Source organism: Haliotis rubra, unplaced genomic scaffold, assembly GCF_003918875.1.
Source record: "Haliotis rubra isolate DU_JTF1 unplaced genomic scaffold, ASM391887v1 Scf3, whole genome shotgun sequence".
NCBI lineage: Eukaryota > Metazoa > Mollusca > Gastropoda > Lepetellida > Haliotidae > Haliotis > Haliotis rubra.
The window spans coordinates 2796723-2822113 of record NW_025766968.1 but is presented as its reverse complement, the minus strand read 5'-3'; the positions used below and the strand labels follow the sequence as shown (position 1 = coordinate 2822113).

The window sequence follows — 25391 nt, the reverse complement described above, 5'->3', positions numbered from 1 at the left end:
TGAGTAAAAACAAGTTGATCAATAACCACCACTGTAATTCAGGTAAGATTTCCTACTCCGATACCACACCGCTGATCTCAGGAGAGCTGGAGACGGGTCTTGTGTACTTTCTGATCAGTGAATTTCCGGCGAGGCGTCAAGATGGCAAATCATTTTGACCAGAATGTCTGATTTCTGCATCTCGAAGACGTTATATAACATCTTTCCCAAATGTACATGACGATGGTTGATCCATCATTTTGTCGTGGCTATTTCATACATACTTTCGTTTCCGTGTTATGCACACTCATAAGGGAGTACAATCAAATGTATATTTACGTCCTGCATGGATGTTCCATGGATAACACCACACTCAAGACCAAGAAGTATTGTTTTACAAAGGCTCGTATATAAAGTTACTGCACATATAACAATATGCATATAAAATGGATGCAACACTAATAGAGTTAATAGGATTTTATATTTTTTTATATTTCATAATCAATTCACGTCGACGAGGGACAAAGACATAAATAAGGAAAAAAATAGGCATTTTGTGGAAAACATGTTTTTCTTATAGTCAGTTTAAACACTGCAATTACATGAAATTCGTCTTCTTCATGTATATTATTATATTAAACATGCTTGATATGTACAGATTGTTGTTGTCAAATATTGATAATTATCTTTGACAGTCCAAGATCGAATCATGAAAATGCACCATGTCAAGTTTTACATTCAAATGTAATTTTTGGTAAAATCAAAGAATTCAAAGATCTGTACATGTGATACCTTGAACTGTTTTCAAGAGAATCTCAGTCTTGTTGAAATAATCTAAGAAACTCATTCTCGTTGCCTATTCTTTGAAACATCCAACCTAATCCAGGGGAATACAAGACAGAAGGAGTATTTCATATCCATGTGATATACATGTACCCAAAATTATACAAATGGCATGAAAATTGACAAGCATTCTCGCTTACTCACTCCACAATATCAAGCAATAGGGTACTTTGAATATGTTAGGTTCGTTTTTTCAGTACCTGCACCGAGTGCAGCCTGGCTTATAGGTTTGGCTGGAACATCAAAGTTTTGATTTCACCATAAAAATTAATAATGTCACAGGTTCTAAAACGTAACATAAATACTTGTTTAACAATTTCAAAACAAGTATCAGATATATTCAACAAAACCTGACCCCAGGATGTTAAATGATTAATGATTCTGTTTCAAAGTTGCCTTACCTTTATTGATACATCTTAATTATATTATTACTTCTACGTAACTGATTTATGAGTACTTAATGTCTATGCATGTAACAAGTCATGCGCAGAGAAACGTATTACCTGCAGTATTACTGAGTGTCTTTTCATATCAAATATATCATCACGAGTTGATAAAGTTACAAATATCCAAGGCTTCCCGAAGATATGTTTACTTTTATCAACGAGAGTTGATATATTTGATATCAGAAGACACGAGGGTGAGATTCTATTTATCATAATTAGCTGACAGCTATAAAATGCTGGAAGATTTATTGTTACCTGCTGTGCCAACAGGTCACTAAAGGACTAAGGACACTAAACCTACCGAATACCGAATTTGGTTATCAATCTCAATATGTCCTTACATTGACGGCGAACAACCACATTGTTAGTCAGCATCTGTTGATATGCATGTAAGATATGATACCCTGTGAACATGTTGTTATTGGCTGTCGGTGGGGATGAGTGAATAGTACACCGTCAACAACCGTTGTGTCGAAGTTGAAGGGGCCTACAATAATATTTAGATTTACCCGAGGTTCAAAACAACTGCAAAAGGATGATTAAATAAGGAATGTGTGGTGCACAGAGCAGAGGTAATGAATCAGTTGAAGTTGGTCGTGGAGAGTCTTTGGATGGGTGACCATGTTTGGCAGCTTGACAATGTTTCGTCTCACCTAAGGCAAGTAACTTTGTTCATTTTATGCCTCTGTATCCGGGTATATATGGGTATCCGATGTGATGTGATGGTCATATGACTCTTTTGGTTGTAGTGCACACTGGTTTTATGACCGGAACAATAATATTATCACTTTGAGGATACACACTTATAAACATACAATTAGACAATTTTAATACACAAGAGCCAAGCCTTTACTTTTAGACAACTGTAAGTTCGGCACAGCGATGTTTGACTGTAATAATGACAATTTGGTTTGTATTATGACGGTTATTCCCCAATCAAAAAAGTTAACTGTAATAACATTTAAATTTTTAATGTATTATATTGCCATGTGTAACTCAGTTGGTATAAGCGTCAGCCAGGTGTTAAAGCAGTGATGTCGTGTAGTCTCAGAATCCCTGAACCATATTATTTTCCCTACTGCCAAGCCCTCCCTGCAATGTTAAAGCCCTAATTGAAGCAAGTCTAGATTTCCCCAGGTTCAGGTCTGAATGTCTTGACTCCTTGGGGCTCCTTTTTAAATTTCAAATGGGTTTATTTGTTAGAATCAACTTTATATATATTCAGAGACTCAGCGTTAGTCTATGATGTGGTATGAATTTTATGATCGCACATCCTGTAACACCACAAGCAATGCAATCTGTAGTCACCAGCATTGCCCCTACACAAGCTTTAGTCACATGTATTGTCCAGTCACACGACCGAACGGTTTTGAGAGGATATGTGATTTGTCGCAACGTTCTTTCCGCTTGATACAAATTCAATAGAGGAACTGATTCCGTCGTCAATGGGCCAGTCAGCAGCACCTTCCATTTCTGCCTGTGTTATCCTTATGATTCGACGTTTCCTGTTGGTTTCATTGAGAACTCGTTTCCGTCTTTGAGCAAGTTCTGGGTTGTTGATTAGCGTGTAAGCCACGTACCATCTTCTTGAAGCTCTGGTATTTCTTCTCACTGAATTCAAATTAGAAGAAAGGTTTCATGTTGATAAACATGAATGTTCCAAATGTTCAATAAAAGACACATATGTGCAACTTGCTGAATTTAAGTTAACCCTCCCTGAACTCCTTTATATTGTCAGATCGCCTTTCGACTTTGTTCCAGAATATGTCAATTCACTTTCCAACGAGAAACCGTTTGTTCGCTTTTTCCTTTTGTTTCACGATATAGAGGATTATGTATCATATTCTATTAGCTTTTATTTTCCATAAACGTGCATTGCTAACTGATGTATTACAATATCTATACCACATATAATATTAATTATTAAAATACGTGGACACTGTCGCTCTGTATATGTTCTCTATGTTATGGTCAGCATCAAATATTTCGTAGTAATCGGTTGAGAAACGTTTGATAATGTGAAATGAAAGCCAGAACACCAGAATATCAGAAAATTACAACATGGCAGTAGATACAGCGTTATGGTTTGTCTTCAAGATCAGAGGATTGCCAGGTACTGATGTTGCTGTAGAAAAATGGAGCTATTTGTAGATTGGTCCAGCTTTACTGGTTGGTTCCCCGTTACAGGTACGTGGTTATAGCACTTACTGGTTCAACACAATCGTTTGAACATTCCAATTGTTTGCTACACCGGAATACTCCACATGAAATGTGTAAATCCAATTCTCTCACATAGAACAATACCCCCACAATCTGGCGAACATGTGAAAAAACATACTTGCGACAACCTGGACAAGTCTACATGACGTATGAAATGTTACCAAGATTACAATGTTCGTCGACTACTAACACACGAATTGCAAAATTTGTTACCAAAACGTACCAGGTCTCCGGAATGTTTGGTGCTGTCCATCCTTATCTAGATCTGTCAGTAACAGGTCACAGAAGACTCTCAACATGGGGTGGTTATGGGCGTTCTCCACGTGCAGCATGCAAATATACGACAGATAACCTACAATAGAAGAAAACGTTATTACTTTGTCGTACTTAGTGAGTATGGTGGGTGATACTGGCGAGAGAAACTGTCACAGATTTAACGCTCTTCAAATAATTCATACACTTAACCAATTGTAGAACATGTTGTAAAATGACTATGAAGCGTCTTTCAAATTGAAATGGTACCTTGATATAGTGGTTATTTCTTCGATAAACATTCAAATCGCAACTGAGACACAAAGTTCTAATATTTCGGATCTTGATTCTATACGTCTGACCTCCAGGTGCGATTGCAATTTCGTTTGTTTGCGTTTCACCCACCATCACTGATATTTCACTGATGTTCACAAATGTGTTCCTGTTCCAGTCACAATCACAATTAACGATTGTTAACGATCACGATCTGCCGTTCTCAAGCTTTTAACCGAATTTTAATTTTCTGTTTAATTTCGGATTTAAAAATGAATAATCAGGTCAAGTGTCGGTATAAATGTCGATATAGAAGTCAAAACGCACAATATATCAAGTATTAAGTGCAGTGTGCCTCCACAATACCACTGACTGACTGTAGGTCGAGGATTTATTGCGGCATCAAACAGGGATTTCCAATTAAACCATCAAATGAAGTGTGTGCATGTGTATAAATAATGTCTCACATCATACTGGATTTGATGATCACTTTAGTTATGACGCTTCTTTAATGTATTTATATTTGTTTGATATTTTACAATAACTGATTATAACATAAGTGACGGAAATCATCAATTCGCACTTTGGATTACCCTGAAATTGAAACATCTCTGTATTTGGTTACCCTTGTCGCGGACACCTGGTTTGTGTCTTGGTTACGGTTGATTTTCAGTGATCCAATCATATAATTGCCACGGCCATTTTACAATTCACGCCTACTGAAATCTGTTCCAGGGGGTAATCAAGACTAGTTATATTAATCTCTTCTTTGAAGTTCTAGAAGTTGAGGAGATGAAGAATGGGGACAATTTTATGGACATACAACGTCTTTATTCTGTATAGGCGACGTTTCGACAAAGATTCTAATGTCGTTGTCAAGCAAGGGATCCATCCATAAAATTGTCCCCATTCTCCTGGCGAATTGGGTTGAACTCCGCTTTAAACGTTACTTCGTGATAACTAACATCAAGGCAAAGGTCCATTTTCTGACAAGTTGTCTTATCACAAACATACCGCTCAAAGGATAAAAAAAATACACCTCTCAAAACAACAGGGTCCAGAAAGGCGGATAAACAAAACCCTTGGCATACCTTTGTCACTGTGTTCCCAGCCCCTTGCATATATGCTGTGATCTAGCCGACCAACCATTAAAACACCAAGAATGAGTCCTTGTAGAATTCTCCAGAAACACGTAAATAGTCCAATGGCCAGATTTCCGAAAAAGGCGTAGTAATTAAAGCATTCATAAAACCGCCTGAAATGATATAATTGAGCTTTTATAGACATTGTCCTCGACATGTAGTTTCATGATTTGTAAACAGACTTGTTTATGTTCCGGTTGTCGGAAACACTGTGTGTGTAACTAGATATCAATTCAAAATTGATATTGAGCAATACTCAATTTGATTGAGTAATAGTACGCCGATCGACACAAGAAATGGGCTTCACATATTTTACATCTACATACATGGGGAATCGAACCTGTAAGATGGAAGTGACCAAACTAGACTGAACTAAAAGAGATTTGGAATAGAAACACATATCTAAACTCTGATGAGTGAGTCCACGCTGGTATACGCTGCAATCAAGTATATTTTACAGGGTGAAAGCAGGAGCACATATGGTCAAACGTTGTGCCTGTCCATTCAACCAATTGCATGATAGAGCCTGTAAAGTAAAGATTGATATTGAGACCGGGGATGTTACACTACCTGTTGTCAACATTAAGAGGAGCCGCGTCATCTGTGTCCTTGATCTTGTCTTGCATGATCACGTACTTAGCTAGGCCGACTTCTATATAGAACAGCAGTATGGCGAAGGCTGGAACACTGGTATCAAATCATTTTTCAATCAATTTCAATTAAAACAAAATCCTGAAAAAAATATCGGTACGTGATCTTAATTTGCACAAATATTAATTGATATATATATATATATATTTGTATAGCGCTACTTCGTAGATGTCTACCTTCCTTTCATTGCCATGTGTGTGAGAGATGGTCGTTCACATTGGATAACTATACTTATTAATTGATGGTGTGTGGTCCTGTGCATCAGGTCACAATCAGTTGAAGTTAAGCACATTGGGAACGGAGAGTCCTTGGATGGGTGATTTGGCAGCTTAAAACCTGAGAGTTTCTAAGACTTCTGTCCTGCCCCACAACGAAGCACATGTGATACATGTGGTCTCACCTTAAGCAAGTGAGTTTGTTCAAAAGTGCCTCTGTTCACCCAGCAGAAAGTGGATACCTGGTTAAATACTGACTGACTGACTGAGTTTGGTTTTACGCCGCTTTTAGCAATATTCCAGCAACATCACGGCGGGGGACACCAGAAATGGGCTTCACACCTGGTTAAATAAGTCTTGAGTCTATTATTCTTAGCAAGCGCCTAACAGGCAGCTTGTGTTATCCGGGGATTGTACGCTTTGAGCAGGATATCTAGCCTGGAAAAGGCGCGTTATAAATATTCTCATCATTGACAAAAAAGTAATGAAATGTATATCTTAATTTTTGATGTCACGCTCATACCGATGTTAAGCCTTTACTGGAGCCTGCATAAAAGTACTTATTCATATACATGATGCATTCTTATGTATGTATAAGTGGGGCGGTGGGGTAGCCTAGTGGTTAAAGCGTTGGCTCGTCACGTCGAAGACCCGGGTTCGAATCCCCACATGGGTACAATGTGTGAAGCCCATTTCTGGTGTCCCCCACCGTGATGTTGCTGGAATAATGCTAAAAGCGGCGTAAAACCAAACTCAGTCAGTCAGTCAGTATGTAAACGTATGAACCTTTACCTGAACAAAGATACCCCTTATTAATATCAACACTTCGATTATGTCACTATTTTGGACATGTGTTGACACGAAGCTATATGAAATTCCCTTATTTTTGAAACAGCAGTATTAATGCTGAAGTGACCATATAAGTGGGCTTACCTCAATGTTTGTAACAGCGACAAAAGTACAGATGACATGAGGTGATTGATACTAATCAGATATATCACATAGGCGAATATCGACACCACGGAGAACATTGCAATAAACAGCATTAGAAAACCTGCAAAACATAATCCATAAAATTATTGAGGGGACAAGTAAAGGGAAGAAAACTGACAAAGCACACTGCGCATAACAACCAAATTTATCATTTGATATCATGTCAGAATCTTGTATTCTCAAGTATTCATTCGAGATATCCAATTTAGTAGAATAAAACGGTGTGTGTCGTTCAAGTTATGTACGTTTTCAGATATACACATATTGACACGTACGTATGTGTGTAAATGTAGATAGACATTAAGTTGTATGCTTCTCTCGAGGGTAATACGGTCTGATGTGCGCGCCTCTTGGAAGCAGTGTTACCCGAGCCGGGTCGGGTCGGGTAACACTAGTCGGGTAACACTGCTTCAAAGAGGCGTACATCAGACCGTATTACCCGAGGGAGAAGCATACAACATATTTATCTTACCACCCTGTTAAATGTACAAAATATCATTTTACTTTATTTTGAAGATCGCCACTGACCATATGACATGTAAACAAAATGGCGTCTGCCTCTCGACTGGAATTTCCCCCTGAACCCCCCCTTGGCTTCGACAATGCAAATCATTAACTTCAATGTGGTCTTAAGTCATTTTCCGCCAATGGGTATAGATAAACATTTCTTGCAGGGTGAATTTATAGTCGGTTCATTTTATCTCAATTGTTTGTGTAAATATTTCCAGAATGATAGCACAAGGCATTTGTTTACTTTGTATTGAAGTGACTACAGCGTAGATGTTGTGGAGAACATCATTATCGGAGAGCATTTATGTGACACGAAACACATACGATGAAACCTCGCCAGTCCTGACCCCGTCAATCCGAAAACCTCCCCTATGGGCGATCTTGTTGGGAACGGTTACATGGCAAGTAAACAACGTGACATCAATACTAAGATTTGTTAATTCTGAAAATTGTTAATACGGACAAAACATATTGTGTTCCCTTTCGTCCGGACTAACAAGGTTTCATGGTACGTGGGAAAAGGTAGGTCTGCCTTTATGCAATAACTTATATGTTAAACAGTGAGTGAGGTTAGTTTTACGTCGCACTCAGCAATATTCCAGATATATGGCGGCGGTCTGTAAATAATCGAGTCTGGGCCAGACGCTCCATTGATCAACAGCATAAGCATCGATCTACGCAATTGGGATACAATGACATATGTCAACCAAGTCAGCAAGCCTGACCACCCGATCCCGTTAATCGCCTTTTACGACAAGCATGGGTTACTGAAGATCAATTCTAACCCGCACCTACACGAGTCGATACGATGAAGAAACTGCAGATATGAGACTCAATTAATCTTTCTTAACTGAAGTTACCACAAGAGTGCTCATATTCAATCAGTGATAGAGGACTAGAACTTTAACATTAACATTAACTTGCACAAACATTAATTTGAAGTCACCGTATTCGCTTTACAGCTTACTGTGCATTCCAACAGTTGACGTAGCCATTGATACTACGTAACATGAACAATAAGCCATGCCATTGATTAAACTAGTTTGCAGTTGTTACCCCATAACATGTAGGCAACTTGATATCCAGGAAAGCGCATGCTACTAGCCTGAAAACAGAAAAGAAAAATACCAGTTTACATTCCCTTGTACGAAATACTTCATTGTGTTAACATAATCAAGGCCAGTTTATCTGCACACCATATAATTGATGTCTTTTGCGACAAAGATGTATTAGGATAAAAGACCTACTCCAATTGAAAGTTAACAATATCAGACATGTTCACATGGCTGAGAACTAGTTATATTCCAGGATATTTTTAGTACAATTGATTTGCCCTTGCATGTGTGTGTGCCTGTGGGGAAGGATATATTTCGTTTCACAAAACATGGTATTACCATTATTTAATAATGATTCATAAACATATACTCATAATATAGTCGGAATCGTACAATCAGCTCAGCATTTGAAAAAGATTTCTTGTGAATATGGAAAGGTCCCCATCGCAACACTTTTAAGGTTGTTAAAATGAGGAAATGCATTAGGGTAAAACGTGCCGATGGGTCGTATATGTGTGTTTTTCCTTATTAATTTTTTAATCATTAAACACAAGCCATGACTACAACATTCTACAATCAGCCATTGTGACACATCTCATTAATTTATATAGGAGTGGTGTTTTTAAATCCAACACATATAAGAAAGGTACGATACTTTATGGGTATCAACGTCTTTGTTATATTATGATACGACGTTTCGGTATAGGCTCTTATATCTTTGCATAATCTCAGTCGTTGATGTATTATAGCATATAGGCGCGGTGGTATTTCTCATTGAACATAGAACATATAGGAGTATTCATTTATGTAACCGCCCATGCCAATGGGTATAATATTATTATGTATGAATGTATATATGTAATACATACCATCATTCGGTGTGGTTCTGGCAGTTGATCGAGAATGAAGCTCTTGTTTCCCCGAAACATGCGCAGCAAATGCCGTCTGAAAGCAGAACAGAATCATCATGATCTTTCAATGCATCAAGACAACTCGATTTCATTACACCGACTGGACTGTAACTCCTACCTGTAACTCTTCATAAACAGGTAGATGTAGAATGCAGTGACAATCACACATACCGTCGCTGTGACGTAAAACACACCTGCAACACAAGAAACAAGCCAGTCAAATATGCATCAGTGATACAGTCGTGGATCATTTCTTGCTACGAATCCCACAGTGATGCATCTCCCCGGAAGTATTATTCTTCATATGTATAAAACGGGTTATGCAAACGTTAAATAATCAAAATATGTCTTTAAAATTGTACGTCAAAATGGTTGGAATAGTAAAAATATAATGTGTCTGTTAAATCTTGTATGAGATGTGACCATTACTTCTTTGAATGTTTCGAATGTCCTATGCTTATAAGCGTACAACAAGGTTGTTCATTAAGTCCACGGCTTTTGTTTTCGTTTTTGTTTGTGAAGGTACGGTGTATATCTACTTTTCTGGTTCATAATTTTATGTCAACTTACAATAAATATCTAGATTGTTTTTGAAATGATCTGTCCTTGTATTTTCCATCTTTTAAGCATTCACATCTGGTCTAGTAACTTGAACTAAATGTGTTCTTATGAACAAAATAAAAAAATTTAAATTGACTATAATTTTATAGTTGACGCAGATACATCTACATGATGCGGGTGCTCAGTCGTCTGAATACGGATACACAAATATTATCGCTTGTCAATTTTTCATATAGACGCAAACGTTAAAGAGGGAGGTAAAACTACATGTTGAAATTAACGAGGATGCACGATAAAAGTTCCCCCAAACGGTTTCAATCGAATAATGTTGGACGTAGAATATGGACGTCAACAGTACATTTTTAAATATCAAATTTACGTAACAGTGGACTTCTAAAATGAATCCAAGGTAAAGGCACATATATGTTGTATAAAGTTTATAGATCACTGTCAAGATATGGAAAGTATTGTCCATAACAGAATAATACTATCTGTCTCATGTTTCGATCTACAAGGGGCGGTGGGGTAGCCTAGTGGTTAAAGCGTTGGCTCGTCACGCCGAAGACACCGGTTTGAATCCCCACATGGGTACAATGTGTGAAGCCCATTTCTGGTGTCCCCCGTGATGTTCCTGGAATATTGCTAAAAGCGGCGTAAAACCAAACTCAGTCAGTCAGTTCGATCTACAAAATGGCTACAGAATGTCCGATGTACAAATACTGTGTCATATGGGTACATTCTCCTTTGAAAAATATAAAGTAACGTAGCATAAGTCAACACGTCAACTCCAGGGAAAACATATTGTCTCTTATGTACCGGAAAAAATTCCGTTGGACAATAGTGATGAAAATCCCGTGACAAGGATCACTCAGAATCAGTGCTGACACCTGGGGTAAGCATACTATTGCTCTACAGATAGCATCCGCTGCTAAAATGCTAATGTAAACTCTTGTTCAAAACTTGTTCTCACCGATGTGTTTACGTGTCTGTACGCAGTCACCATTTTGCTATTCTGAAAGCGTGTCCTTATTGTCATACAAAGCATGACACTACCTTACAGTTGCAGCAGCAAACATACTGTGGCGGGTATTATACGTGCGCATTAGGCGACCGTTGACTGAAATGCAGTTGACGATACGTCAACCATATATTTCATTGGCTGTGGAAAGACACATAAAGTGAGGTATGTAACCATGAACAGGTTCCCAAAATTAGATTTCCGTTCAACCAACTTTCGGGGCCACACTAAATAGTCCGTGTAGGAAATAAACATAATGCCGGAAAGCGCAAGTAAAATCTCCAAATCATCAAGATCATCAGTTTGTCAGTCTGGCAATTCGATTGCTTGGGTGATTTTGACCACGAGCATGAAACGTGCTGAGGCTGAGCTAAAGTTCGCCTCACCTCACTTGTGTCTGAGCTTTGAGCTCCTCTAATTGTTGTACTTTTGATTTCTGAGCGTATATTCCATTTAATGTGTATTTGTTAATCATTGCCCATTACACGTCCCGGAACAGTGGATCTGTGAACATCCAGGTTAGAATATTGATCTTCAGTAACCCATGCTTGTTGTGAGAGGCGACTAACGGGATCGGGTGGTCAGGCTCACTGACTTGGTTGTCACATGTCAGCGTATCCCAATTGCGTAGATCGATGCTCATGCTGTTGAGCACTGGACTGTCTTGTCCACACCCAATTATTTATAGACCGCCGCCTTGTAGATGGAATATTGCTGAGTGCGGCGTTAAACAACAACCCAAACCAGAAAAGATCCGGAACAGTGAAGGTGATGCAATATATAGATTTCCTAGCTTGTGAAGGTAATGTTATCCTTGTATCCAATTACCTGTCGGCACTATTGTTGACTATGTGGCGCTTTGACACTATTGCTGATGATGGAGTTCGCTGTGAGTGTTCATGTATTATATGTAATTCTATTAATGCAATACATCAAAACTGGATAGTTCACAATATAAAGAAAGTGTCATACCTGTAAGTAGATCAAACAACACTGGCGTCGCGAAATAAAACCTGGTGTCACGAAAGATATATGAAACATTCAATTGGCCAGAAAATGATTCAAGTCCTTCGGTAATTTGAACTCCTACAAGGATCAGAGCTATTCCAATCTGAAATCAAAACAAACAATCTCATTTGATATAATATCTAGACAAGCAGCCACGAAAGAAGGAAATTTGGTTATAGTCTATTCAATGTAAGTGGACAACGTGACTTTTTCCATCACATTTATCAAGGAAAAGTGTGATAATGGTGAGTTTAAAGGGAACCAAATCTCCAGATTTTAGGCCATTAAAAGAAGGATCAGGTTTGTTCTTCGCGGAATCAAATAAGATTCTTATGGACAATAAGTTTGGTTGGTTTGATTTGAGTTCGGCGCTGCTTTCGCTGCACTGCGCGAAGCGACTCCTATCTGAGAGTCGAAGATTGAGAAGCTGTCATCAGCAGCATTAACATTGGGATTTATGGCATTGTATTATATTATTTTTTTGTACTTTTATACGTATTGTATTATTAAGCTTGTTCTTTAAAGCGTTTGCTCAACATCTCAAAGGGCCGGGTTCAATTCTCAACCTGGGTATAATTTACGGAGTACTTCCAAAAGCGATTGTGATGAAATGGGACCACATATATTCTGTCGGGTGATGATAAATGAGACGGCTGAAACATCCACCCGTATATTACGAGTTGTTGGGTAATGTGCTTTAAACAAAACCTGTCTGTGACTCATTGTAGTATTGCGTGGTTCCAAAGTCCACCGTTCTACTGAGGCATTAAACTGACGGACGTGGCATTATGCAAAACGTGTGAGTGAGTTTAGTTTTACGCTGCTTTTAGACATATCCCAGCAAGATCACGGCGGAGTACACAAGAAATGGGCTTCACATATTGCACCCATGTGGGGAATAGAACCCGGGTCTTCGGCGTGGCAGGCGAACCCTTTAACCACTAGGCTACCCGACTGCCCCCTTATGCAAAAAGGAAAACATTAACTTACTTACTTTGTATAGAAGAACTAGCAGTACAAAAACCACAGAAATGATTCGAACTGGGTATTTGAACCCAGGGACGGATCTGTAGATTAGCTTTTCATACGTTGTTGTCTCTGTGCTGAAATACAAGGTTATACAAATTGCAATATCATGGTTATGCATAAATCTATCATAAGTTGATTACACTTTCAATATACAAACCTGCTACTGATTATACATATATATATACTACACTCTTTAAAAAAATAGAAAAGCATAGGCGTTCTCAGCAGTTGGTTTTGATATACTTTGACAGCAGTTCCTATGTTAGAGTCCTGTTAATCATGCCGTGGTTGTAGTGTATTGCTCTCAAACGCATTTCAAAATGTGTTTGTTTACGTTTGTCATGAAAAATGAAAACGGTACATGAAAAGTGCATGCAGAAATAGTTTTCCACGTAATGCACGTGCAATGTGTCGGAAACATGAGTAGAGACATCGACTTTTATAAAAGGCCAAACCAAATTCATCATTTCATTTAGAATCTACGACGTAAACGAAGATGACAAATGCCAAGATTGACTGCTACTGACCGAAATATCGGCATTGGACGCTTGGTAGCAGGGGAGTCCCTGTCTACACTTCAACGTCCACCAAAGCACCATATCTCGATTTTGGCATCGATATACCCGCTTGAATTCGACCCAAGATCGTCCCCGAAGCGGAAGAGCAAGTGTGACCACTCCTGCTCCGGACCGATTCATCCGGGTGTTTCACCTACATCAACGACTTGCTTCAGCAACGTACACTGCAGGACAGGTGCCTGATCTTCGAAGAAATTCCGACCAAATCATCAGAAATCGTCTGAGAGAAGTAGGAATTCGAGCATATCGACCAAGAGTTGGACCTGTCCTGACACGACTAAACCGACAAAGAAGGGTCCAATGGTGCAACGGGGAACAGGCATGGAACCTGGGGAACTGGCGACGCGTTTGGTTCAGCGATGAAGCGCATTTCCCCCTGCAACGGCGGAATGGGAGACAACGTGTCTATCGACGTCTACACGAACTTTTTGAGCCGTTCGACAGGTGGACAGATTTGGGTTTAGGTAGCGTCATGGTGTGGAGGGACATGTCATACACGGGTAGATCAGAGCTAGTGGTGGGTCAAGGCAATCTAACAGCAAATCGCTACTTCGACCAAATCCTGCGACCTCACCTCCTCCCACCGTTTTTAACCACCAGAGGGAGCTGTATAAACACGACAATGCTCGATCCCACACAGCTCGTGTAACAGGTACCTGTTTCGCCAATGCAAACGTCAATGTTCTTCCTTAGCCTTCCAGATCACCTGATCTGAACCCCGATCGAGCATCTATGGGACGAACTTGATCGACGCATCCGTAAACGTCACCATCGTCCTCAGACACTTGCAGAACTTGCCAACGCGTTGCAGGAGGAATGGCGAAGAATTCCCCAAGCAAACATCCGACGACCTTTGCAATCCCTTATAAGGCGGTGTCGCGCAGTGACGACTGCAAGTGGCGATGTCACCAGGTACTGACCAGAACGTCCCCTTGCGTCCACACATGTGCAGGGAGTGAATTGAATTAATGCTGGCAATGACAACAAGACATATGTTCATCCGTGTGTCGAATTTCCTGCATCCATGTTTAAGCTTAATCGACTTATCTACACTGAAATGCGTTTATTACATTTCCTTATGTTTAGCCTATGCGTTTCTGTTTTTGAAGAGTGTAATACATCCCACAGGTATACTGATATCGATGATACCGTTCGATTTGCTCTGCTTGGAAGTTAATGTAATGTTATGTTGCCTTTTTACAGTGTTGCAACCGTACTGTCATAAAGTTAATTCAAGTGCTACAATTCGATGTTACTATGCTAGCTACACATTATATATGCTGGTAAGGTAAGTTATACATGCTATAATTCTACAGTCGTACATCTGTATGTGCTACATCTCCCGAAAATCCTACACTCTCAATGTCACTACAATCATACATGTCACTATCATGTTACTGTGCTACATCTCACTATAATGCTACAGTCACTATCTGCCAGTCACGATCATGGGTCACTATCATCTTACTATTATTGCTACAGTCATACAGTCCTATATGTCACCACCGTGGGACAATCTAGTTTGTCAGACCCTGAAGCAAATAAATCCAAGAAAGCCCACGCAAGTCTAGAAAATGTGGCAAGTGTAGATTTCCAGGAAAATGAAGAAAGTCTCAGGGCTCCTTTTCATTATATTATATTTCTTTTACTATGAGTTTTTTGTCTGTAAAATATGTTTCATTTCCGAGACTAGTTGTTAGTCTAAGGACATTCCCACATGCCACCATAATACTACAGTCTTCCATGCCACTACAGTCAAATATGAAACGATAATGCTACAGCCCTGCATGTCTGTCCAATGCTACTGTCCGACATACCACTATATAATGCTAAAGTCCCAAGCGTTCCTTTCATGCCACAGTCCTACATGCCAAATAGATCGAATATATTGCTACATCACCACAGGTCTATAATAATAAGGTCTTACATTAATGGCTTACATGCCACTACATTGCTACAGCCCCTTAAGCCATTCTACGGCTAAAATCGTACGTGTCACTAAAATGCTACAGTGTTTCATGTATGTGGTTCCATAGTGCTACAGTCCTATATGTTAATATAGTTTAATGTCACGGTCCTACAACAATGTTTCATACTACAATGCTACAGGTCTATGTCACCATAAAGATACTTTAGTTCTAGTCCTACATGCCACTAGAATGCCCAAGGTTTAATTTCCACTATACCGCTATAGTCGCTGTAAATCTCTGTGCAATATATGATCATAACACTACAGTCCTACATGCCACTAGAATGCCCAAGGTTTAATTTCCACTATACTGCTATAGTCGCTGCAAGTAAATCTCTGTGCAATATATGATCATAACACTACAGTCCTACATACAGTCCTGCAATACATGCCACATGCCACTAGAATGCCCAAGGTTGTAATGATCATAACACTACAGTCCACTATACTGCTATAGTCGCTGTAAATCTCTGTGCAATATATGATCATAACATCTACAGTCCTACATGCCACTAGAATGCCCAAGGTTTAATTTCCACTATACTGCTATAGTCGCTGTAAATCTCTGTGCAATATATGATCATAACACTACAGTCCTACATGCCACTAGAATGCCCAAGGTTTAATTTCCACTATACTGCTATAGTCGCTGTAAATCTCTGTGCAATATATGATCATAACACTACAGTCCTACATGCCACTAGAATGCCCAAGGTTTAATTTCCACTATACTGCTATAGTCGCTGCAAGTACAGTCTACATGTGCACTATATATGATCATGTGCACACTATGATCATAAGTCCTACATGCCACAAGAATGCCCAAGGTTTAATTTCCACTATACTGCTATAGTTTAATTTCCATATGATCATACTGTCCTACATATAGAATCGCTATACTGCTATAGTCGCTGCTCTGTGCAATATATGATCATAACACTACACATGCCACTAGAATGCCCTAGGTTTAATTTCCATATACTAATAGTCTGTAAACCTCTGTGCATATGATTACATAACATTGCCGCAATAGGGCCCGTGAGTATGTCACGGCACTTCGCGAGACGTTAGTACTTCCGGTGACAAACATCGTTTCATAGCCTTTCAACTGGTCCCATGGTTATTAGTTGTCAGTAAGGAACCGATAATTATTGCAAGAATAACAAATGTCCGATCCAACCATCCCCAAATTAGCCAGCTATTACGACTGTCAACAGCTATGACAGCCAAGCATGCTTGTACCCTTGGTCTGGCCAAAAAAAAAAGCTTGTGGTTCTGAAATCCCGACCGATCCTAAATATTCCCGCCGAGCCTAACAATTTTACTCACCTCATAATAAATTAAATCTATTTTCTGACACATGATGAGTAATGTAAAAATATTTTGCAAAAAAACAAACAAACCCTACCTACCTACCCTAGTTCTGAAATGTAGGAAATCGGAACCATAACATTTATTTTTTTTGGCCCTGGTAAAGTCCTAATTTGGAACCAGAACTGGTTCTTGAATATACGCTTGTCACCGGAAACCTGGTACCATTAGTAAGCTGGGCCCCGTCTCGCTATCGCCAGTTGGCGCGCACATAATGAAGGATTCTCCAAATACAGGACTATATAATAGCCTGCATGCCCCATGTATTCCTAATAACACCACGATATTACCTTGGCTCATAGTCTCTGTGTAGAACTTGACGCACATACTGCTGTTGGTGGGCGTACACCCGTTTTAGCGGCTCCTTTGGAGTTAAACAAATATATAATAGTCATTTAATTTGCCTTAGTGGCATAACCAATGGTCATATATCACCAAAGTGCTTGATATCGAAATATTGTGGTGGTGTCTGGTCCTGTAATTAGACAGTTCACAAATCAGTTGAAGTTAAGCAACGTTGGTTAAGGAGAGTCCTTGGATTGGTGTTTGGTAGTTTGACTTCAGTCCTGCTCCACAACGAAGCATATGTGACACTTGTGGTCTCACCTTAGGTAGGTGAGTTCGTTCATCATATGCCTGTGTTCACCCAGCAGTGAATGGGTACCCGGAGGGATAAGATGGTTATATGGTTATTAACCTTCTAGCGCCCCACAACCAGCTTGGGTTAACCGGGAAATACATCTGCGCTACTGGGCATCTTTGAGGTTGATAATAATCGCTTTACAAATGTATAATATAATAGATTATCCATTTGGTTTTTAAAATATGCAAGTCATGTACTGCCAATCGATGAAGGAATGAAAACTCTAATACTACTCACTGTTATGACGTATGTCTTTGACCTCAAGCACTCCATGATGACAAGAAGGAACTTCGAGATCAGATACAAGAAGCACAGGACAACCGGGAAGTAGGTGAGCACCGATGCCGCTTGAACTACCTATAAACGATGCTAACTATTCTTAAATAGTCTACGGGCTGTGGCGAGAGGCAGATTATAAACATAGCTATCGAGCATAGATTCAAAGCGCTGACTTAAGCCAAAAAGGAGGCTTATAACACAGGCCCTCTTGTCTTTGCGAAGATTACAGGTTAAACAATTCTTTTTTTTAGATGACACCCGACTCGAAATGCTACACAGTACAATACATTATGTCATAATTATTATACTGTGAAGTATTTCGAGTCGGGGGTCATCTCAAATGATTTATATCTTTTTAACATCTTTAATCCTCGCAAAGACACGAGGACCTGTGGCTTAAATCAGTTATTTTGACAGATTCATTTAGCCATGTTGTTGTAACGGTATTCAAAACGAATTTTAACTTTTGGGTATTGTGCGATGGTTAACTATCTCTGAACATCTCCTTTCAACATAACAGCTTTCGTGGCATATATACTTAACCTCGAATGTTTAGTGGCACATTTCACTTGGTTAACCTAGGGGTATGGCTATGTAACTTACCTGACTTATGTCGTGTTTGTGTGTGCTAGGCATTAAGACACTTACCGTTAGTGTTGGGTCAATCATGCAGTAGGTCTGTACGGCCTCAGCTAACGTACCGCCTAAGCTGCAATACAAATTGTATCTGTACTTTTCTTATTTAACACCGCATTCGGCAATATTTTCATGGCCGGCTATATGGATAAATAACCGAGTGCAGACCAGACAGTCATCATGAGCCATTCTGATACCAGGACATGTGGTAATCAATAATCAAGTCAGCGAGTCTGACCACCTCATCCCCCTGGTCGTCTCTTAAGACAAGCATGGTTTCCTAAGACCACACATACACACGTACACACACACGCACGCACACACGCACGCACTGGTCTTTATACACTGGTCTGGAAATAGATCATCACACCAACGGATGTTGACAACAAATACAACTTACAACACCGAACTGTAAATGACACCAAGTACTGATCCAGCCAGCCTGTGTGGTGTGGAAATACAGGCAAACAGAGGAAAACATGTGATGCAGATCTCAAGAACTCGAAGCTGCAGGACCAGGGCTGAAACATATCAACAGTGCCATGATAGCAAAGAACATGCTTTAGAAACAACTCATGAACACAGACATAATAGTTCATTTACGATATTATCGATTACACAATTTTGATACCGATAATAATTAATAATGAATCCCATCAACGATATTTCCGATTATCGATCTTTTCAGCCAGTCCTACATATGACAGTGCTTCGTCTTGCCTTGAACAAACCATGTTAATTTGACAAGTTATGATTTTGACTGTTACGATCTGATAACCCCTAGAGCTTGTCAGTATGACAGATCTGTCCGAGGATCATCAGTTGTAGTGGACACCCACCTGCAGCCCACAAAGGAACGTTGTTGAAGGGATTGGGTGTATCCAAGTTCACGAACAATGATGTGATGATGTTGGTGACGGCCCCGAAGGCTGCGGCGTAGGAGAAACGGTTGTCGTAGCCGTCAAGTAGAGGCAGAGGACTGGAAAACAAAATATGAATATATTTCCAATGGAATCAGACTAAAAGACTGGCACTTCATGAAACACCTTGACGTAACCCATCTGATGCCGACCCGTGAAGATCCGGGTTAGAATTGGTCTTCGGAAACCCATGCTTGTCGTAAGAGGCGACTAACGGGATCGGGTGGTCAGGCTCGGGTGGATCGGGTAGATTTGGTTGACACATGTAATCGCATCCCAGTTGTGTCGATCAGTGCTCATGATATTGATCACTGGATTGTCTGGTACATATAATTTACGTACAGACCGCCACCATATAGCTTGAATATTGCTGAGTGCCGCGTTAAACAAAAACCAAACCAACCCCATCCGATACCCCATTTTTTACACGACCCTTTAGTTTGGTTTTTATGCCGAAATAAATACAGGACTAGAAGAAATGTACACAGAGCTGGACAGTCGTTGATACTCACACAATCAATGCAGGTCGGCCTCCACATACTTCAGGGCGGAATCGTCGCTTCTCTAGCAGCGCTAGAATGAGAATTATGACAGCCTGGAAAGAAACATACCTTCCGTGAATTACGATTGACAGTTGACTTTATTGCAGCGTGAACCCTCAGAGAGTCAGGGATAAGGTATGAACGTTTTCCCAATCTAGCACATGTTATATTTGGGATTACACTCTGTCGGTAAAGTACTTTCTAGTACTTTTGTTGGGTTGCGTCCCATAAGGAATTCGAACCCACACCCTCAGAGTCAGGCACCTAATCGCCAGCACGCAATGACAGCCGCCTAACCCACTCAGCTACCGCGGCTTCCGCAATAATGGAAGTCGGACAACTGGTAGTCTGGATCGTCTTTGACGATCATACAGTTTGGCCTCGACCCATCAAGGTTCATACCCCAATGAACTGAATTGAATGCCAATTCTAATATTTTAATATCCCTATTTAGTTCCTCTATGAAGATCATTTGTACGTGTAACGACATGTTTACACTGACTGCTATACAAAAAAAATATGGTCCCCTAAAACGAGAAGTGAGGTGAGGTGAAATTGGGTTTAACGTCGTGCTTGAGAATATTTCGCTCATATGAGGACGTGCTTGCGTGTGTATGTGTAAGTGCGGCTGCTTGTACTAGCCCAGACTTAAGCAGGTTTTATAGTGCTAGCCCACTGAGATACCATGCCGCAGTGAAGCATGAATACCCCACTCAGACACATTATACTGACTCCGAGCCGACCAGTCCTTGTTGTAACCAATAATGCCGAGCGCCAGGCAGGGACCAACAAGTACCATATTTTAACGTCTTTTGGTATGACGCGGACGGGGATCGAACCCGCGACCTTCCGCTCTCCGGGCGGACGCTCTAACTACTACACCACGGAGGCGGTCCCCTAAAACGAGAGATGACATGAACCTATGTATACTCTAATTGATTTAACAAGGTGTCATTTGAAATTTGGTTGCGACATACAGAGCTAAATACTTTGAACATAGACCAATACCCATTTAAAATTGCATTTGTGTGATGAGCAGGAAGACGAGGTGGGTCCATGAAATCTGCTCAATGTCGGTCGCCACCGAACGAATCAAATCAGTCATTGCCAGAAGAATTAACTCAAACAGGCTTTTCAAAAAACTGTGATACTGAACAAATTCCGTGATTGCACTTGACAAAGATCGTGAAACATGTTCCTGGAAAATTGATAAATTTATTGATAATTATATTCATTAATATCAGTAATTCATTAACTAATATAATATCAGTATAAAATGTTCTATTCCGTTTTCGGGAGAGCGCCAAATGATGTCAATAACTTTATTAACGATAGCAATATAAATTGTAAGTATTCATGATTACACAATGCCATTTAGAAAGGGGTCAAATGTAACATATGTTATATTTTGGATTACACTTTCTTAGTAAATGGTATTGTGTAATCATAGCTTTCGGCCGTGGGAACACGTACCAATTCACACTTATAAGAGGGGTACACAAAGTCTGCAGTCTAGACTACCAGTTGTCCGACTTCCATTTTTGTGGAAGCCGCGGTGGCTGAGCGGTCTAGGCGTCTGATCATGACTTTGTGTGCTGGCGATTAGGTGCGTAAATGGGTTCGAATCCCGGATGGGACTCAACCCGAAAATGAACTAGATTCTGTACTTTACTAAGAAAATGTAATCCCAAATATAACATATGTTGTAAGTATTCAGTTTTTAATGTAAACTGACATCGTTAATTCATTCCAAACCACATAATTCCTTGAATGACGTTAAATCTTTAATATCATTATTGCCACAAATACAACATAATCGTTGAATATGTACTAACAGCATGTAATGAATTACTGGTATAAGTAAAAAAGTAAAGCACTCAGCACACGGACATGCCCAGGAGGTGGCTCGACTTACCGCAGGGAGGGTGACGTAATGACTGAACGCCAAAACATCAATGATGTCCGCACAGGCAGGGAGGGTCTGGTTACTGAGTATTACCATTGGCGACATCTCTGTCATGGTAGCTGAAAATATATAAAAAAAATGGTGAAAATTCTGTTTTTTGTTTAACGTCACAGTTGACACAATTGCAGCTACATGACCGCGGTCGGTAAATGATCTCGTCTGGACCGGACAATCCAGTGATGGATATAGATCATGGGCATAGATCCCGACAACAAAGGCTGCTGATGATGATGATTGCTATAGAGAAGAATGTACGATATGAATGACTCCCCACCCCGCAGAAAATGTTTGTACAAAGTAAGTGTCCCTCTGCATGTCATGTACAGAATCAGTGACCCTACCCTAGTCTCCAAAATTGATGATCCCCCTCCCCATCTCCCCAGAACAAAATGGCTGTTCCTCTTTCAAATCATCATCACACTCCCAACCCCTAGCCATAAATTATTAACGGTCCCTTACAGTGCATAGCAATGAGGACTTTTCACATTTTGTCAAAGTCGCCTAATTTGTTATTTTCATTTTTCTGGAGTGAATATAGTTTTCTGTTCAGATAAAAATATATTGATTGTTGTCACAGAATTGTACCTGTAGACCGTGTGGTGTCCTTCACATCATGATAGTAAAGTGAAAGACTACCCAAACCACAAACCAGCCATATCAGGCGGGTGAAACAAAGAAGCGGCGTTATACATTGCACGCACGTGTAGAGTGAGTGAGTGAGTCTAGTTTTACCCCACACTCCGCAATATTCCAGCTATATAACGGTGGTCTGTAAATGATCTACTCTGGACTAGATAATCCAGTCATCAACAGAATGGACATCGATCTAGTCAATTGGGATATGATGACGTGTCAACCAAGTCAGCGAGCCACACCACCTTATCCCTTTAGTCGCCTCTTACAAAAGGATGGGTTACTGAAGACCAGCTCTAACCCGGATTTTCAAGGGTCACGCAACATGGGGAACCGAATAAGGATCATAATTAGATTAACTGTTAAGTGCTGGCTTTCATTTGTCCTTTGCCATTCAAACAGGAACGCCTGTTAACTGCTTCCATTGTTTAACCTGCATCTTTGTTGTCTTATTACTTGTGTTGTTCTTACATATACATATATACGCTCTCTGATTTTTTCATCACAAGGGATACAAATTTCAGTGTAAAAAATACACGGAAGGATCTTCTATAATATTATTTATTATTTAATAATTAGCTTTTCAGAAGATATAGAGTTGTTAGAAAAATTGTGAATAATCTGTTTTGTATTTAGATCAATGGAGTTTTATAATTGGTAGATTAAATTAATGACTTTGATTGTTAGTGGCCGTTTCCTTAAAGGGGGTTAAAGTTCTGTAAAATTATTGTCCTCCTGAGACGACACGTAAGTCCCAAAACATTCAAAGCATATTTAATCACGTTTTTATTCGTAGAATATATGTTCTTTGAATGCTTGGCTAATTTTGTCTTAATCGTTAGCATCTGAAGGGATGGCGTACATGCAGCTTGAGCCCGTGTATGTATACAGGGCACCGTAAGTCCCCATGGTATCTAGAATGGTGATCTACCTTCAGTTGTTGGCGATCTTAAGCCCATAAAATGAACCCCTTAAATGTATGTACGAAGTAAGTGACCCCCTAGTGCATGTGTACTAAACTGATGCCCTTCCCACTCCCCAGAACAAAACGGGTGCCCCCTTTAAAATCATCATCACCCCTAGCCATAAATCATGAACGGACCCTTATATTGTAGACTAACAACTAGTCTCTGAAATGAACATATACTACCCATCAAAAGTGTAGACTCACCTAAAGCACTTACTATGTGTAATGTGTGTGTGTGTGTGTCCGTGTGTGTGTCCGTGTGTGTGTGTGTGGTTACACAGATAAATTGCACGAGTATTATGCATCAAATTCCTAAAAAGCATGTGCAAATATCGTGCATGTCAACAGCTGCGTTTTGGTGTAAAGTTTTGTTAAGAATTCATCACAATGAAGTCTTGACAAAAAGCTTTCAATGGTACGAATTTGTTTTACAATACATTAGTTCATGTGTAAACAATACCTTCAAACTGAATGGAATATTTCGCAAAATCAAGTTTAGAACAGTTGACTGAAGTAAGTGGCTACATTTACACTAGTGAGTCTAAACTTTTGATGGTTAGTATATTTTCCAAAAAAACCCAGTTCACAATAAAAACAAATAAAGTATAATGAAAAAGAGCCCTTAGGCGTTCTTCATTTTCAGACTGTGAAAATCTAGATTTACCACATATTCTAGACTTTCATGGCATTTCTTTGATACATTTGTTTCAGTGTCTTTATGACAGACTACTTATATTATTGCGTGTATAATTATTGTTTTGTGGTAATATGCTAGTTTTAAGTCTGTGCTAGTCTTGTTATTTTACTGCCCATCGATGACAGACTTCTAAATCATATCTTATCCAGTATTTATATCAATTTTCTCGTCACGTTATTGCTGGAATATTGCCCTTGTGACGTAAAGTTTGAACTCACTCAATCTCTGCCTCATACCATTCATTCACCTGATGACGCAATAAGAATATACCCCGAGACGTTGTGTCCCTCATAATAAACAAGTTCACATTCATAAAACTCTCCCCCTCATGTGTATCACTTCTAAATGTCATTCAAAGTCTAGATGACTAAACGCTTCAACAGCTCAGCTATAGTCTGTCTCACAGTCCCTGAACCACATTATTTTCCCTACAGCCTAGCCTTCCCTGTAGTGCTAAAGCCCTAAACGAAGCAAATCTAGATTTCCCCAGGTTCAGGATCTCTGGTCTCCCTAGGACTCCTTTTCAATTTAAATGGGCTTGTTTGTTACTATCAAAATTATATATATTCAGAGACTAAGCCTTAGTCTAGCTCAGCTACTTCACCTCTCCCTTTAGCTTACTTAAAGCCAACATGTTAGAGTTACTTCCCTTGGATCAACCGAGGCTGTTTTCACAGACATAATCTAAAGTTTGACTGTTTCCCAGGAAACATGGAATGTACACAATACATATTTTAAAGCATAATGGACACGCGTATACCAATACACAATGCCGAAGAAATATTTTCAGACACGAAGACGGAAGTTAACGATGAGACTAAAACGTATTCTTACTACCAGAGACCTCTATTGTGGTACTACCTACTACTTATTTCTTACCTTACAGCTAAGTTGTTTTTAGTCCAGAAGTGTACACCGGACAATAAACAGCTTACTTTAAGAAGTATACATATACCCAACAACCGACACGAACCACATCGCTGTTGCACGACACTAACACAGACAACTATTATGGACTAGCTCTACATCCGGATTCGTTAAACGTAGGAGAACATATGGCGACTGTGGTCGCCCCGTCTGACCT

The 25391-nt window shown here is 39.7% G+C and overlaps 1 protein-coding gene across 2 annotated transcripts; it reads right to left on the bottom strand.

Annotated features, from left to right (window-relative positions):
- Positions 1-443: 443 nt before the first annotated feature.
- LOC124282420 (stimulated by retinoic acid gene 6 protein-like) lies at positions 444-25391 on the bottom strand. Of its 2 annotated transcripts, none has more exons than XM_046718408.1 (18): positions 25177-25391; positions 21960-22083; positions 20015-20097; positions 19422-19561; positions 18983-19103; positions 18595-18655; positions 17905-18024; positions 17315-17388; positions 13072-13180; positions 12042-12180; positions 9609-9684; positions 9449-9524; positions 8581-8629; positions 6955-7075; positions 5726-5842; positions 5105-5268; positions 3712-3840; positions 444-2879 (listed from the first exon to the last, which is right to left on the bottom strand). In XM_046718408.1, exons 2-18 carry the CDS (start codon positions 22062-22064, stop codon positions 2620-2622), a joined length of 1944 nt encoding a protein of 647 aa, XP_046574364.1. In that variant the 5' UTR covers positions 22065-22083; positions 25177-25391; the 3' UTR covers positions 444-2619. The 2 variants fall into 2 exon arrangements, with proteins under 2 accessions (XP_046574364.1, XP_046574366.1); XM_046718410.1 differs by having other exon boundaries at positions 21960-22069; positions 25187-25391.